Source organism: Nansenia antarctica, assembly GCF_963989245.1.
Source record: "Nansenia antarctica genome assembly, chromosome: 2".
NCBI classification, from domain to species: domain Eukaryota; kingdom Metazoa; phylum Chordata; class Actinopteri; order Argentiniformes; family Microstomatidae; genus Nansenia; species Nansenia antarctica.
In genome coordinates this window covers 56712534-56730329 of record NC_137675.1, presented here as the reverse complement: position 1 = coordinate 56730329, position 17796 = coordinate 56712534, and the positions used below count along the sequence as shown (strand labels likewise).

Genomic DNA, 17796 nt, shown 5'->3' with positions numbered 1-17796 from the left:
TAAAGCGGTGGTGGGGAGTGCCCTCTAGTGGTTTGTTTGAACCACAGCATTAGACAGATGGGTTGCTTTTGGGTTGCTTTTCCTAGTTCAGGACACGTGACCAGATCTAGACAGATATATCCAAAATATAGAGACTAAGCTATAGAATATGCACACTCTGTGACGATAATAACCGACCAACAGACTAAAATGAACATGCATATCAAAATGAAATGAATAAGAATAACAGACAAAGTATCACAACAACAAGTGTTAATGAACACTAAAGGTGCATACCTCCCCCCCCTCCCCCTCAGGTGGTGGACGTTGCTTTTCAGCATGTGGATCAAACTCTAACATGATGAAATCCCAAATTATTAATGAAATTATGCACTGAGATTATTCTTGTATAATGAAAAGTGCTTTATAGATGTTATTTATTATTATTAAATAACTTTGATCCAAATCCATCCATCCATCCATAGTTCCAGTTGCGGTCCACCACATAATAACCAGTGTTCAGTGACTGATCTGTGAAGTAAAGGTTTCATAATGTTTCTCTTTGTGACCAGGTCATCTGGATCAAAGGAAAGGTAAACGATGAAAGGTACACACATGCTGGTCACGCGTAGGCACGCGTATGCACGGGCCAGCTCTGCAGCCTCCAACAGCCCCCAGCCGGAGGAGTCTGGGGAGAGCCAGAGAGACAGCCCCTGCAGCAACACACAGCCCGGAGCTCACAGCCCAGGTAACTAAACGCTGGAGTGCATCTGGAGTCAGAACAGGGGAAATGAGTGTTGTCGGGCACTATTCCCTTTCAAGATTATTTCAAGAGACGTTCCAACTGCTGCTTCTTAAAAAGAAGAAGAATGAAATCCCTGACCCTGGTGTACATATGTATCTTCCTTAGATACTCAGTAGTGCTATTTTGGGGCTCCCATAAGGCTGCAGCTGTTTAGGCTAATCACCTACAGCCAAGGTCAGGGCCAAACCGCAAAAACAGTTTTTAAAAGGCGGAAACAACTCCTTCAGCCGTTGTGTTACCTTTCTCCTACCCCTCCCTCTCTTCTCAGGTGGAGGTGTGGAGGCTGATCTGCTGTGGTGCCTGACGTCCCCCGTGGACCTGCTGGGTGGTCCCGTGCCCTCCTGCCTGCCCTCCCCCCAGCTGCACCCTGACCCCGTTTTCCTCCAGCATGCCGACCTCATCCGCTTCCAGACTCCGGTCCCAGGTAGGCAGTGCACAAACAACCAGTGTTTTTTTGCATTGATAGTATTTGAATGGACATTGAATGGATCTCTATAGTCCTTTTCCAGACACTCATTACGTGCGCCCCTCTTACATTATTTGGAGAGAACCCTGTGTCATGTCCCAGCTTTGCTGAATTCTAGTGGCTGTGAGGTGACTTGGTCACCTGGTGTACAGCATCACAGTGAACATCACGGACAGGTTAACTGGCAACCTGGGGCAATGCTCTAAGGAGCATAGGATGCAGGGAGAACAACGCTGGTGTTCTCTTGATCAGCTATGTTTTCTCTGTCACAGTCCCCCAGGCTGAACTCTCTCCTTCAGAATATCACATTTCACTCTTGACCAATGGCACCGGTGGTTCAGCATTTATGTTTTGGGGATATTTTTTGTTGCCCTGGCCTGAACTTTAGAGTGTGGGGTTGGGTCCAGTGTGGCACACGGCCAAGTATTCTGGAGGTATGAAATATGCTTGCTTACAGATGACACGATTACAGATGAATAATCTGAAATTGATTAATAGCCTGATTTTGATGAGGATTATCAATAACAGTAGCTATAGAGGCCTAGATATTACAATTTAGATCCATCAAATGAATAGCCTGCCTGTAGTTTACCAACACACATTTTTGACATGCTGTGGTTTTATTATCTTTAGCAACAAGGACCGGACCGCCAAAAGTGAGATCTGATGTTTCTTGTCTGACAACATCTTTAGCCATATTTACCGACAAGGACCTGCCCAACTCAATTCAAATATTGATTTTGATTTGACTCTTTGTTATGCAGCATAGTGGCACGCAATGCTCCATCATGCTTAGTTAGCCAAAAGTGAGATCTGATGTTTCTTGTCTGATGAGATCTTTTGCTTGACATGTAATGTGGGGAAAAAACACTAATGGTTTGAAGATTGTATAGTTGGGAGGAGTGGAGTTCATGTTCCTGTTTTTTTCTTCTACTACATAATGCTGCTGTGATATTGAAAAAAGATGTACCGGTAGGCTCATAAGGCTACCACTTGGTTGGTGTGTGTATTCTTCCATATTATGTCCATGGTTTGAATTGACGCCTTGTCAAATGTCACAATGCATTTAGCAGAAAGAAACCAGGCAGTCTCTCTTTGAGAATGTGCTGTCATAGGCCTATTGTTAACAGATGTGTCAGATCAGAGAGCTGAGAGCTTCATGTGGCTGTGGTCTTTGAAGGTGTGGGGACTGATCTGAGATAAAATACATAATTATCAGCAGTTTTCCCCTTGAGTAAGCTGTCAGAGGAGCACTGAGCACATTTCTTCTACTGCATTTATCTGGGTTTATTTATGTTCAAAGGATTTCATCATAAATATAATGATCCACTTGATTATGCATTTTGTTCTAAGCCTAATTGGAATGAATTGTGTTGTTGTTTTAATGTTTGACCGTGTAATAGCCTAGATTAAATTCATATTACTCTGAGTGATTCATATACCACTCTGCCATATGTTGAATATTTCTTTAACATTTTAAATGTTAGTCTTGAAATATATACTAGCCTATTATTTGGACATTCTGGGTCACAATCACTTCTCTGAACATAGGCCTAGCCACGATTTTATTGTCACCAGCGTAGCGAGCCGCTATAGAGACATTTGATGTCACATTTTCCAGCAGAAATAAGTTGTTTGCACTTATTCTAGCTGGCTTTCGTTCTCACTTGGGAGACGTAGCTAGCTTTTAAATTTGTTACATAGCTTATTGATAACAGAAAATGAAGTGTGTGTGGTGTGTGTGGCATGTGTGGGCCGGTGGAAGGTTTTACCAGTAGCCGTTGTACAATTAGACCAGTATAATTACCGCCACACCCTCCATACTGTTATTTTGCCAGTAACCCGTCAGTATGATAAAATTCATTGTACTAGTTTGTGTGATTTGTACTATGTGTATAATGTACATTCATTGTTGATTATTTTGATGGTGAATCTACAGCACTTTAACTGTCCGAAACAAATTTCCCTCAGGGGAGAAGAAAATATACGCTGATTAAGTGCTCTCAATGGAGAATCTCCACTGAAGATGTTTTTCAGTCTAGGACTAAGCTTAGATAAAACCTAAGGCCCCATACTGTATATTGTGGCAACTTTTCCTAGCACTGTGACTGCCGATGGCACTTGCTCTTATGGAAGGTTTTACTTACGATGACTGCTGTATAGTTCCTTCACTGACTTGTACTTATTGTAAGTCTCTTTGTAAGAAAGCGTCTGCCAAATGACTGAAATGTAAAGGACTTAAATGTGAAGGCTTTGTAGGCCTAATTCTAAAGCACACTGGGTTGGTGAATAATCTTGAACCAGCCTGTTTGCTGTAGCCTAATGCTTTTATTGAGATTTGGAACGGGTAGTCCAAATGGAGGAATAAATGAATGTCAGACGGCACAGGTAATACCAATTAATTAAATTAGTAGAGAGTAGGCTAATTAGGTTGATTGTTCAGTAACGAGGCTGTTCAGTAAAGTAGCTGTTCAGTTAAGTAAGTGAAGGGTAAATATGTGCACAAATCTGCTGTCACGTTGCTCCGTTCGGTGTCTTCATTATGATGTGTGAAGCACATCGTTTGATTTCACTTGTCCCTGAAAAATGCTACTTGTAGCCTAATAATGATAATAATAGACAAGATGGTTCTGGATAGTTTTTTTCTAGTGATGTTTACCCATGCCAAAGAGCCATATGGATGACTCTCTCTCTCTCCCCACCCCACCCTCTAGAGCTGTAGCCAGAGCACAGGCTGTACCCTGTGGAGATCACATGGCCTAGGCCGTGCTGCGGTCACGTGCGAGCTGTGTTGTTGTTCCAGCCTAGCCAGCCACCCCTGCAACCTGCACCCACACCACCACCACCACCACCATTACAATCCCCCTTACTACCCCCCAGAACAATACAATACAGAAGATGGCTGCAGAGATAACCAAGTAATCTGATGCCTGCTTATTGTGCTAAAGTGGACATTGGAGTGTGTGAGGAGGGGTTGTGCAGGGTGAGGCTGCTAGGTTAACCTCCTCACCCCCCCCCCCCCTGTCTGATTTAGCAGCCCTACATTCCACCTGCTCTGTGTGTGCTGTGCTGCTACCCACCCACACAACGCAAATCCATACGCATTGTGAAGGAATTACCTCTTGATGTAATATTGCTTAATATTACACCCACTCATTACTAGAACATTCCGCCTTTTCTCAGTGTCACGAGATTGTGAATGTTTGTGTCAACAACAGGATGGTGTTTCATATATATATATCATTTCATATACTGACTCAAGGTATCGTCATTTGTCTTTTCCACACTTTCCCTATTTTCAGCAGGAGCAATCCAGTTCCACACAGGCCTTCGGGTTGTTTTGCGGACTGAACACTCTCAAACGTGTGTCCGTGTTGTCTCCCGTCTCATCCTTTCCCGGAGACATTACAATACGGAGGTCAGAGGGAGCTGCCGTATCGACTGGCCTTTTAATCTTGTAGACGGCGCACCGTGTCACTTGTGTTTTCACACCCGTCACCTGCAGGTCAGAGCGAACGACTAAGTGGTTAGGCTGCATATTTCGGGTCATGGATGATGGATATAGGATGGATATTTTGGGTCACTGTGCTTGTTATGTACACATGTGATCCTGTCCTGTGCTCGGCCTGACGGGATTGTCTTGGACAGTGTCTAGTTTTAACCCAGTAAGTAGCTTGTCATCTATCTTGGTGCTAAGCTTAAGTGTGCAGTGGTCTGTGGAAGGGGGCAAGCACATGTGCGGGTTCAGCAGCTATAGTGATGAGAGTTTCTCATTCCCATAGAAATATGGTGCATTGAAGCTGGCTCCCTTGAAGCCCCCTTGAAGCCCCCGTTCTGGTTTGATTTAGTTTCCCACTTGATGGTCAGCGTTTTGTTTAGCCTCGTCCACCTACGGCCACTGCGCTTCCGTGTCTATTTGGGGCCAGGGTCAGCAAGAAGTGGCGTTGTGCTTTGGGTTTGAGTTCTGCTATGATATGAGGTGACTTGGCTTAGGCTGACCTGGCCATGACTGGGGTTGAATAAGCCAAGAGAGGAAATCTGGATTCTATAATAAATCTGCAGGATAACTAAGAGGGTCAAGATGGAGATTGAGTCTAGCGCCCCCTACTGTGAAGGCTGCCGAAGAGCGGCTGGATATTGCTTTGTTGATTAACCCCGAGTAGTAGCTTAGTAGTAAGAGCGGAGCCGAGGTCAAAGCCTGCGGGGCCAGTCGAGTATTGCTATAACGGAGATTTTAACCGTTTATTGACCCTTTCTTGCCGTCTTTTCAGCCGCGGGTTCGAATCCACCTGAGGACATTACTGTCAAAAATATTTTCTTTTTTAAAGTCTTAATCAATTAAATGTTTAATGTAACACAACATGTTTTGTGCTATTTATTGGTTTAACATTGCAATGTATTCTGCCCTGTTGAGTTCTCTAACCCTAAGCTCCATTGTTGATGTTAATGTAACCATTATACTGTTTTAAAACATACACAGACACGTGGATGTATTGAACTCCACACTTGATTTATTAAAAAGCACACACGCACAACTGCTTCTTTCGTGTAACGTCAGAGGTCCAACTCGGTGTCGCGTAGCCATGCCCGCATCTCTGGTTCTAGGTCGAAGAGGCTGGCTTCTGAGGGTGGTCTATATAAGGGGCAGATGGTGATTATGTGGTCGGCGGTCTGCTCTGGGTCACCGCACTCGCATGCCGCACTGTCCGCCAGGCCCCACGCCTTCATTGATGTTTTAAAGCGACCGACACCAGTTCGTAGACGGTTCAGTGTGGTCCATTGCCGGCGTGGTAGGTCGTCTCCTCCAATGGCGCCATCTCCTGGGTCCCAGATGTAGCGGTGGATTCGGGAGGGCCCGGTTGACTCCCACTCCTGCTTCCAAGCTGCTGCCAGCCATGCATCTCTGGAGATGTCCTCAGAGGTGGAGTTGAGCATGGCTTGTGCTGCCTTGTTGTAAGGGTGGCGGGTCTTGAGTCGGCTTGGAGGTGCTGGTGTTATGGTGGTGTTGTGCAGGATGTGCCAATCATGCTTTTGTGCCTTCCTGGCCAGGGCGAGGGTGGCAGCCTCCCGTCGGAGGCCGGCCGGTGCTATTCCCGCGAGGACTGGCAAGAGGGACACAGGGGTAGGCTTCAAGCATCCAGTTATTATTCGGAGGGAGGTATTGATAGCCACGTCGACCTTTCTCGCATGAGGGCTTTAGCACAACTGCTAAACCATGTACATAAAAAATAAACAAAACTGATTAAACCTTGGTTGTATCGAACTAAAACAAAATGTGCATATTTAAAACAATTTCCAACAGTGTTACAACATTAATTAATCATTTCATTGTAAATAAAAACTCTACTATGTGTGTGTGTGTGTGTGTGTACAGTCTCTTTCCCTTCTAAGCAGTGGCGGCTGGTGCTAAACATTTTGGGTGGGGCACAGGTTATGGGGGCATGCTCCACGGGGAAGAATATCAACTTTAAAATCTGGATTTACAGTCGATTTTAGCATGAGAATAGCTCTACCCCCCTGTACAGACCTCGCCATCCCCTCTACCCCCCTGTACAGACCTCTTCATCCCCTCTACCCACCTCTACAGACCTCTTCATCCCCTCTACCCCCCTGTACAGACCTCTTCATCCCCTCTACCCACCTCTACAGACCTCTTCATCACCTCTACCCACCTCTACATCTCCTCTACCCACCTCTACAGACCTCTCCATCCCCTCTACCCCCTGTACAGACCTCTCCATCCCCTCTACCCCCCTGTACATACCTCCTCATCCCCCCTACCCCCCTGTACAGACCTCTTCATCCCCTCTACCCCCCTGTACATACCTCCTCATCCCCCCTACCCCCCTGTACAGACCTCTTCATCCCCTCTACCCCCCTGTACATACCTCCTCATCCCCCCTACCCCCCTGTACAGACCTCTCCATCCCCTCTACCCCCCCTGTACAGACCTCTTCATCCCCTCTACCCCCCTGTACAGACCTCTTCATCCCCTCTACCCCCCTGTACATACCTCCTCATCCCCCCTACCCCCCTGTACAGACCTCTCCATCCCCTCTACCCCCCTGTACAGACCTCTTCATCCCCTCTACCCCCCTGTACAGACCTCTTCATCCCCTCTACCCCCCTGTACAGACCTCTTCATCCCCCCTACCCACCTCTACAGACCTCTTCATCCCCCCTACCCACCTCTACAGACCTCTTCATCCCCCCTACCCACCTCTACATACCTCCTCATCCCCCCTACCCCCCTGTACAGACCTCTCCATCCCCTCTACCCCCCCTGTACAGACCTCTCCATCCCCTCTACCCCCCTGTACAGACCTCTTCATCCCCTCTACCCCCCTGTACAGACCTCTGTATCCCCTCTACCCCCCTGTACAGACCTCTTCATCCCCCCTACCCCCCTGTACAGACCTCTTCATCCCCTCTAGTGAGTGTGTGAGTGTGAGTGTGTGTGTGTGTGTGTGTGTGTGTGTGTGTGTGTGTGTGTGTGTGCGTGTGTGCGTGTGTGTGTGCGTGTGTGTGTGTGTGTGTGTGCGTGTGCTGAATACATAAACAAACAAGCTAAAAGACGACGTAGAAAACGTACCATGCTGACGATATTACTAAATGTTTGAAGTAGCTTTTATCTTAGCTGACTCTCTTACCTTCAGGTCGAGTTTGTGTATTCTGGCTTCGCAAAACACCAACAGTAGCAGCCTAACAGCCGCGGAGATTGCGCGGAGATTGCGCGGAGATTGCGACCACAAACGAAGTTTGACTTCGGTAATAGGTCCAGTTGTAATATCCTCAAGCAGGGGAGGCTGGCTCCCCACCAAAGGGAGAAGAGAGAGATTTTTTTTCTATGACTTCTAGACAGTGTTGCTTCTGAATATCATAGTCCAATCAGCTAGTGTTCTGTGGCGTATATCATAGTCCAATCAGCTAGTGTTCTGTGGAGTATGTTCCAATCAGCTTCAAGTCCCGCCCCTTTCGGTGCATGTCCCAAAACCCCATAGACAATTGACCGAATGGCCTGAAGTTACCAAAATAGATTTTACATGCAAGTCTACGAGAACAGCCTAGTGCAACTTCGAGTAGACTGAAAGTTGCCCCGAAAGGGGCGGGACTTGAAGCTGATTGGAACATACTCCACAGAACACTAGCTGATTGGACTATGATATACTCCACAGAACACTAGCTGATTGGACTATGATATTCAGAAGCAACACTGTCTAGAAGTCATAGAAAAAAAATCTCTCTCTTCTCCCTTTGGTGGGGCATTGCCCAATTGCACCTAATGAACCAGCCTCCCCTGCTTCTAAGGTGCCACACTGATCAGGACCCTGGCCACTCAACCCATGGCCATTCAGCCCCATCTTCATCCAGATGCTCTGATGGGGACAGCAGTTCCAGCGGCCGACATTGTGATCGTAGCTGGGGATGGAAGGCTCAGCTGCAGGCTGTGTTGGGGGCGGAGGGAGAGAGGCTGCAGGCTGCGTTGGGGGCGGAGGGAGAGAGGCTGCAGACTGTGATGGAGGAGCATGGTGTGGCAGTGCTGCATGACAACAAAATAAATAGGAAACACATGTTAAACCAAAAAGGAGCTGTGCATAGACTTCAGTTAAAAAACATGCCAGAGAGTATTGAGGCAGCACTGTATGCTGCTCTGCTCTGGTAGGGGCAGGGTGCTTCACATGACACTTCTAGTATCAGAGAGAGTAGTACATTCACCATTTTTAAATCTAGAACCCCAAAATTACAGAAAGAACATCAGTTCTGTGATCATTAATTGTATTGATGATGATGATGATGATGATGATGATGTGTGTGTGTCTTAACTAGTGTAATGTTGTGTTGTAATGTTTTTACTTTATTTTTATTTTTATTATCAACATCATTTATATATATATATATATATATATATATATATATATGTTACGGTACATGTGGGAATACGGTACATGTGGGAAAACTAGGGTTAGGGTTAGGTGCTAAGGTGCTACGGTTAGGGTTAGGGATAGGGATAGGATTAGGGTTAGGGTTAGACATGCCATCATGTACCAAGTCGACGTAGCACCTAACCCTAACACTAGTTTTCCCACATGTGCCGTCTTCTCACATGTACCGTAACATATATATATATATATATATATATATATATATATATATATTTATTATTATTATTCCATTGTTGATTAGAACTTTATTGTATCTTAGTCATTTGTATTAGTGTATCCTGTTTCCCTATTGTCTTGTTACCCTTCCCCCAGGGACTACAGATGGAAATTAGCTCTGAACTATATCTGAAGCAATATATGTATTGTGCATTATCCCTGTCAAATAAACTAATAAACAAACATGTAATGTAGGATCTAAGGTAATAGGATGCAAAAGAAGTCTCAATAGTTTGTTAAATATCCACAGCAAAGTACCAACATTTACAGATGACTTTCAATCAAAATAACAGACCTGGTTGAAATTGTGTGCAATATAAATAAACTGAAATGACATACTGTATTCCCACACGGCGGGTTCTAGAGTGTAGGCCTAAGGATGGGGCCCAGGCAAGCCGCTGAGGAGGTATTGGCAGCAGGACCTTCACTGGAGCTGAAGGAGGAGGTAACATGAAACTTCACACAACTGGAAATCACTTTGACAGTGAATAAAGATGGGACACACAGTAATGTACATGAATTAACCTTGCAAAGGAGACGCAGTCACATCGGATTCATCATCATGAGCTGGTCTCAAGAGTGTAACTGAAGCAGTCAGTTTGCTCCTCACTGTAAAAGAAAATAAAGTGTTATTCTCTCCCTCACTAATGCCTGGCTTATTCATCATGCTTGTAAATGGGTTATAGCCACATTCTGTCATTACCTGTTATAGTCTGTCAAGCTGATTTGAACATTAATAAGTCTCAGTATGTCTACTCTGATGTGAATATGTCTCATCTGATGAGAATTACATATACATTGGTATATAGGCTATTTGTTATGAATGGATATTTAGTTCAATGTTCACTTCTTTAAAGCAGGTAAAGCCTCAGTGACGGTATGCATGTTTAAACACATTGATTGTGAAATCAAGGGTTTGGTATGTTTCTAAATTGTATGGGTGTCACCTGCTCAAAATGCCTCTTTTGCCCATACTGTAATGTACATGCCAAACCCTTGAAACACATCTTCAAAAAGGATGCAAAAAGAGAACTCGTATGAACACTTATCCTCCTCCTACAAATAGATACAATATGGAATGTAATAAAACATGCAATTACACATGTACTGTACAGAGCAGACATACATTGTAAATACATGTAGGCTAACTAAACTTGTAAATAAACTAACTGTACATACATTTACACTTTAATTGTCCTATAATATAAATTACACCTGATTGATTTGATTTGATTTAGGCCTATTTGAAAGTTAATATCACAGTGTAACACTGGGGGATTTACTAAATGACAACATTGTGGGCACTGCTAGGCAGCAGTCATATCATTTGCACATTAGTATGTACAATACTGGTGTACATATTATGTACAGTAGCCTAATGCTGTATAGTATGGCCAGGCTATCATTGTGCAAAACTGTGTAGACTAGCATTGCAGTAGTATCTAAAACATTGCACAACCATAACACTATGAATAACTCGCAAGACGGTTCGCAAAACCCACACACTAACATTGTTAATTTAACAACTGTTGAACAAAGTATTGAGACAGCAGACTTGTCCGATGTGTAGCCGTACAGTAGCTTGGCAAATCAATATCGAAATAGCTTTGAATATGTTACCTATATATATATATATACATATATGTTACCGTAGACACGTCCGGACCTGACAGACATGTCCGGACCTGACAGACATGACCGTGGTAAAGTTGTTTTTATATTCGACATTCAACAGACATTCACATTCGGCATTTTAGGGACCGTGGTAAAAGTGTGGTAAAAGTAGTGAAAACCCCAATGGAGATATGGCTGTCCTGATCAATAACTCTGCCAATATTGGGCCAATGCACCTCAAACCAAATGTAGATTGTTCTGGGAGTGCCCCTCTAAAAATGGCAACCTTTGGATTTCGCAATCAATTGATTAGGAATTTATTAAAATTCAAGAACTCAAAAACCCTATGGAGATATGGCTGTCCTGATCAATAACTCTGCCAATATTGGGTCGAAACACCTCAAACCAATTGTAGATTGTTCTGGGAGTGCCCATCAAAAAATGGCAAACTTTGGATTTCGCAATCAATTGATTAGGAATTTATTAAAATTCAAGAACTCAAAAACCCTATGGAGATATGGCTTTCCTGATCAATAACTCTGCCAATATTGGGTCAAAACACCTCAAACCAATTGTAGATTGTTCTGGGAGTGCCCATCAAAAAATGGCAATCTTTGGATTTCGCAATCAATTGATGAGGAATTTATAAAAATTCAAGAACTCAAAAACCCTATGGAGATATGGCTGTCCTGATCAATAACTCTGCCAATATTGTGTCAAAACACCTCAAACCAATTGTAGATTGTTCTGGGAGTGCCCATCAAAAAATGGCAACCTTTGAATTTCGCAATCAATTGATTAGGAATTTATTAAAATTCAAGAACTCAAAAACCCTATGGAGATATGGCTGTCCTGATCAATAACTCTGCCAATATTGGGCCAATGCACCTCAAACCAATTGCAGATTGTTCTGGGAGTGCCCATCAAAAAATGGCAATCTTTGGATTTCGCAATCAATTGATTAGGAATTTATTAAAATTCAAGAACTCAAAAACCCTATGGAGATTTGGCTTTCCTGATCAATAACTCTGCCAATATTGGGCCAATGCACCTCAAACCAATTGTATATTGTTCTGGGAGTGCCCCTCCAAAAATGTCAACCTTTAATTTTCCCAATCAATTGATTAGGCGTCACTGATTAGAGGTCACCAAGGAGGATTCCACTCCACAATGGGAAGATTCCCAAGTAGTCACTGAACAGCACATCTAGTAGCTCAGGACAGTAGTAGTGGTTTGGAAGTGCTTGATGGTTACTCTCCATCCGGATTTCACCAGAGACCTCCTCAAACACTCCCTTGAACTCCTTTGTAAAAGGTGACTGCAGGGTGAAGTGTACTCCCGACCGCTATCGGGCGATGGAGTACTGGGTTAAGTGTTAAGAGCATGGCGGAGGGTGTAGGACACGTTCCTGTTTTCTTTGGAATGAATCAATGCCACTACCACCCCACTGTCTTCCTTCCCCCAGAGAGAGTTGATCTGAAACACATTAGTTGAAATTGTTAAATATGATTTCAGACCCTCTTAGACAACATCATACTACATATCAATATGTGTCATACGGTATGTACACTTTGACAAATTTGTAGATATATATATATATGTATTTTGATATCAGATTGATGTGAACAGTAATCGCTCATGTTTGTGTTCATATATATGTATGTATTACAAGTTATGTCCATAGCATTCGCTCATGTTTGTGCTGTTACCTATTGTTAGTGCTGTTACCTATATGTGTTATAGTATGCTAACAGTATTGTCTCATGTCTGTTGTGTATGATATGTTTGTTTATATCTTGTTATGTGTGTCTTGTTATGGTCATTGTATTCACTCATACGTTGTATTCTCACCCACAGGGTGTTGACATATTTGTCTAAATAAATATCACAAACAGACATTGAGGAGTCTTCTTCATGTCAACACCATGAAGGTGGAATGCCCCTTCCCCGGCTGCGACTTCGAGACCAGAGACGTGTCCGAAGCACTCGCCATCGTCTTGCTGACAAACCATGGACATTCCCATCGAGGTGCGGCGGTTCAGACCCCAGCTCCACCTTGCAAAGATGGTTTCAGCATCTGTTGGAAGCTCATTCTGTTGGAGGAGAGGCTTTGTTTGTGTATCACCATGTAGTGTGCCAGTTTTGGCTATGAGCCCTTGCAAGACAGTGATACTCTTCTTTATCACCTCTGATGAGTACTTTGCCGTGAACACAACACACATGTGACGAAAGACTGTGAGAGCAGTCAGCATGCATGTGCTATTCAACAGCTGTGCAACGCAGTAAGTTGCAAACTCTCTAAGAGCCTTGTCTGTGGTCTTCCTGCTGAACGCCCCACTCACAGCCTTGATGATATGAGCAGAGCAGAGGTGGACAACAGTCATCTTCCTCATTTGTCTCCTGGTAAATCTCCCCTCAATAAGAAGGTGTGCCTTCTCGATGTAAATGATGACATTCTCCTTATTGAAGGTCAGAAGGGCACTCTGGATTAAGGCCCAACTGTAATCAAGCTCCACCTGGTGGACTCGGATGACTGTCACTTTGGAGATCCTCAAGAGGGTCTGCATCAACCAGAATGACAGATTTGGGCCAGAATGAGGCCAAGCGAGCTCCAGTCTGGAAGTGCCGTCTTTGCTGTGACAGTAAAAAGGGTAAACTCAGGTACATAGGAATGTAGCACCTTAAAGCCCATTGACACAAGGAAAAACACCTTACTATCAATGACTGAATTGTAACAAATTTCCATCCCAAATAAGACTATCACCACCCATTCTATGGACTGGTGGCATTGTTTTCTGAACACCACAGCCTAATGTGTCAGAATATATGGAGAAGTAAAGAGAGAATGTCTTTGAATTATTACTTTGAAGTAAATATTATGTAGAAAGAAAGAGAGAATGGGTTTGAATTAAATGTGAGGAAATGTCCCAGTCCAAAAGCGTTACGCCAGGGTTCAGGCTATGTGGCCTGTCTACGCATTGACCCTTCTCTCCCTCTCTCTCGCTCTTCCTCCATTCCACAGGGCCCATTGAGCAGCTCAGTGACTACACCAGAATGCGCAGTGCCCTGTTCTAACTAACGACTTCGACGCCTCACCCCTCCCCACCAGTGTTGTTCTGTGCGTCATATCAGCTGTTTGTTCTCCTCCTCTCCATCACTCCTCCATCACTCCTCCCTCTCTCCTCTCTGTTCCAGCTGGTTAGGAGAGATAGTTTTATAATAGTTTATTTTTTGTGCCAATATTTTTTTTAAATAAACATTTTGTGTCCATTTTGCTGATTCTGAGAAAATCTGCTCCTCGACTGAAATAAGTACACCTACTGATAGCCTAAGCCTTGTATTGTTGTGCTACAGTGATTACAGCAGATTCTGCTGTCACCTCCCCGATAGTAATCTGCAATTGGTTTGAGCTGCTTTGGCCCAATATTGGCAGTTATTGATCAGGACAGCCATATCTCCATAGGGTTTTTGAGTTCTTGAATTTTAATAAACTACTAATCAATTGATTGCGAAATCCAAAGGTTGCCAATTTTTGATGGGCACTCCCAGAACAATCTACAATTGGTTTGAGGTGCATTGGCCCAATATTGGCAGAGTTATTGATCAGGAAAGCCAAATGGGGTTTTTGAGTTCTTGAATTTTAATAAATTCCTAATCAATTGATTTTGAAATCCAAAGGTTGCCATTTTTTGATGGGCACTCCCAGAACAATTTACAATTGGTTTGAGGTGTTTTGACCCAATATTGGCAGAGTTATTGATCAGGAAAGCCAAATCTCCATAGGGTTTTTGAGTTCTTGATTTTTAATAAATTCCTAATCAATTGATTGCGAAATCCAAAGGTTGACATTTTTTGATGGGCACTCCCAGAACAATTTACAATTGGTTTGAGGTGTTTTGACCCAATATTGGCAGAGTTATTGATCAGGAAGCCATATCTCCATAGGGTTTTTGAGTTCTTGAATTTTAATAAAATCCTAATCAATTGATTGCGAAATCCAAAGGTTGCCATTTTTTGATGGGCACTCCCAGAACAATCTACAATTGGTTTGAGGTGCATTGGCCCAATATTGGCAGAGTTATTGATCAGGAAAGCCAAATCTCCATTGGGTTTTTGAGTTCTTGAATTTTAATAAATTCCTAATCAATTGATTTTGAAATCCAAAGGTTGCCATTTTTTGATGGGCACTCCCAGAACAATTTACAATTGGTTTGAGGTGTTTTGACCCAATATTGGCAGAGTTATTGATCAGGAAAGCCAAATCTCCATAGGGTTTTTGAGTTCTTGATTTTTAATAAATTCCTAATCAATTGATTGCGAAATCCAAAGGTTGCCATTTTTTGATGGGCACTCCCAGAACAATTTACAATTGGTTTGAGGTGTTTTGACCCAATATTGGCAGAGTTATTGATCAGGAAAGCCAAATCTCCATAGGGTTTTTGAGTTCTTGATTTTTAATAAATTCCTAATCAATTGATTGCGAAATCCAAAGGTTGCCATTTTTTGATGGGCACTCCCAGAACAATTTACAATTGGTTTGAGGTGTTTTGACCCAATATTGGCAGAGTTATTGATCAGGAAAGCCAAATCTCCATAGGGTTTTTGAGTTCTTGATTTTTAATAAATTCCTAATCAATTGATTGGGAAAAACAAAGGTTGCCATTTTTTGATGGGCACTCCCAGAACAATATACAATTGGTTTGAGGTGCATTGGCCCAATATTGGCAGAGTTATTGATCAGGAAAGCCAAATCTCCATTGGGTTTTTGAGTTCTTGAATTTTAATAAATTCCTAATCAATTGATTTTGAAATCCAAAGGTTGCCATTTTTTGATGGGCACTCCCAGAACAATTTACAATTGGTTTGAGGTGTTTTGACCCAATATTGGCAGAGTTATTGATCAGGAAAGCCAAATCTCCATAGGGCTTTTGAGTTCTTGATTTTTAATAAATTCCTAATCAATTCATTGCGAAATCCAAAGGTTGCCATTTTTTGATGGGCACTCCCAGAACAATTTACAATTGGTTTGAGGTGTTTTGACCCAATATTGGCAGAGTTATTGATCAGGAAAGCCAAATCTCCATAGGGTTTTTGAGTTCTTGATTTTTAATAAATTCCTAATCAATTGATTGGGAAAAACAAAGGTTGCCATTTTTTGATGGGCACTCCCAGAACAATATACAATTGGTTTGAGGTGTTTTGACCCAATATTGGCAGAGTTATTGATCAGGAAGCCATATCTCCATAGGGTTTTTGAGTTCTTGAATTTTAATAAAATCCTAATCAATTGATTGCGAAATCCAAAGGTTGCCATTTTTTGATGGGCACTCCCAGAACAATCTACAATTGGTTTGAGGTGCATTGGCCCAATATTGGCAGAGTTATTGATCAGGAAAGCCAAATCTCCATTGGGTTTTTGAGTTCTTGAATTTTAATAAATTCCTAATCAATTGATTATGAAATCCAAAGGTTGCCATTTTTTGATGGGCACTCCCAGAACAATTTACAATTGGTTTGAGGTGTTTTGACCCAATATTGGCAGAGTTATTGATCAGGAAAGCCAAATCTCCATAGGGTTTTTGAGTTCTTGATTTTTAATAAATTCCTAATCAATTGATTGCGAAATCCAAAGGTTGCCATTTTTTGATGGGCACTCCCAGAACAATTTACAATTGGTTTGAGGTGTTTTGACCCAATATTGGCAGAGTTATTGATCAGGAAAGCCAAATCTCCATAGGGTTTTTGAGTTCTTGAATTTTAATAAATTCCTAATCAATTGATTGCGAAATCCAAAGGTTGCCATTTTTTGATGGGCACTCCCAGAACAATTTACAATTGGTTTGAGGTGTTTTGACCCAATATTGGCAGAGTTATTGATCAGGAAAGCCAAATCTCCATAGGGTTTTTGAGTTCTTGAATTTTAATAAATTCCTAATCAATTGATTGGGAAAAATAAAGGTTGCCATTTTTGGAGGGCCACTCCCAGAACAATCTACAATTGGTTTGAGGTGCATTGGCCCAATATTGACAGAGTTATTGATCAGGACAGCCATATCTCCATTGGGTTTTTCACTACTTTTACCACACTTTTACCACGGTCCCTAAAATGCCGAATGTGAATGTCTGTTGAATGTCGAATATAAAAACAACTTTACCACGGTACAGACATGTCCGATAACGAGTCAAGTACAGCAAAAGTACCGTAAACTGAAAACTGTCCGCTTTTCAGATTCAGATTCAGATTCAGATAACGTTTATTGCCATTATGCATACACATATAGGAATTTGCTTCGGCATTACAGTAAGTGCGTTTATACTTTTTTCACGTGTATACAAAAACAAATGCAAAAAAACAGGACAACACAGGACAGACAACAGTGCATTGGATAGTGCAACATATATAAAGTGCAGTGCTTTCTGCAGCCCCTCTTGTATGTCTACTTATTATATATTATTACAGTTAATGTTTGTGACTTACCTATTAACCAAACGAAGAAAGTAAACTTGAGAGTTTAGAACGCGAGAAAGACGGTACGATGTCTTTGCCTTTCAGGAAATAGTGCAGTCGAGTCGATTTCAGTGTTGTGACGTGACGTCACTGCTCAATGCGCCACAAAACCATCCGGTGGCCGAAAATATATGAACTATATAGAACTACCAATGTGAACGGGATCTTAACTACTACCATAGACCAATGGGCCAATGCAAAGTCTATGGTTGTAGTATAGGCATATCTCGCGATTGCCGCGCCTAGGGTGATTCTCCCAACCCCA

The 17796-nt window shown here is 42.7% G+C and overlaps 1 protein-coding gene and 1 long non-coding RNA gene across 2 annotated transcripts in view; one reads left to right on the top strand and one right to left on the bottom strand.

Annotated features, from left to right (window-relative positions):
• The window catches only part of LOC308150294 (hepatic leukemia factor-like), a gene marked incomplete at both ends in the record, with an annotated part of 5954 nt that extends 5371 nt beyond the window's left edge, over positions 1 to 583 (top strand). The window contains one exon of the mRNA XM_080523142.1: positions 552 to 583. Within this exon, the coding sequence (XP_080379268.1) occupies positions 552 to 583 (32 nt within the window). The remainder of the gene's footprint in view (positions 1 to 551) is intronic.
• A 9165-nt stretch (positions 584 to 9748) lies between these two features.
• Positions 9749 to 17585, bottom strand: LOC308151852. Its single transcript, XR_013937310.1, has 3 exons — positions 17502 to 17585; positions 9935 to 10018; positions 9749 to 9842 (listed from the first exon to the last, which is right to left on the bottom strand). It is a non-coding gene; the product is annotated as an uncharacterized lncRNA (long non-coding RNA).
• Between the last annotated feature and the right edge of the window lie 211 nt (positions 17586 to 17796).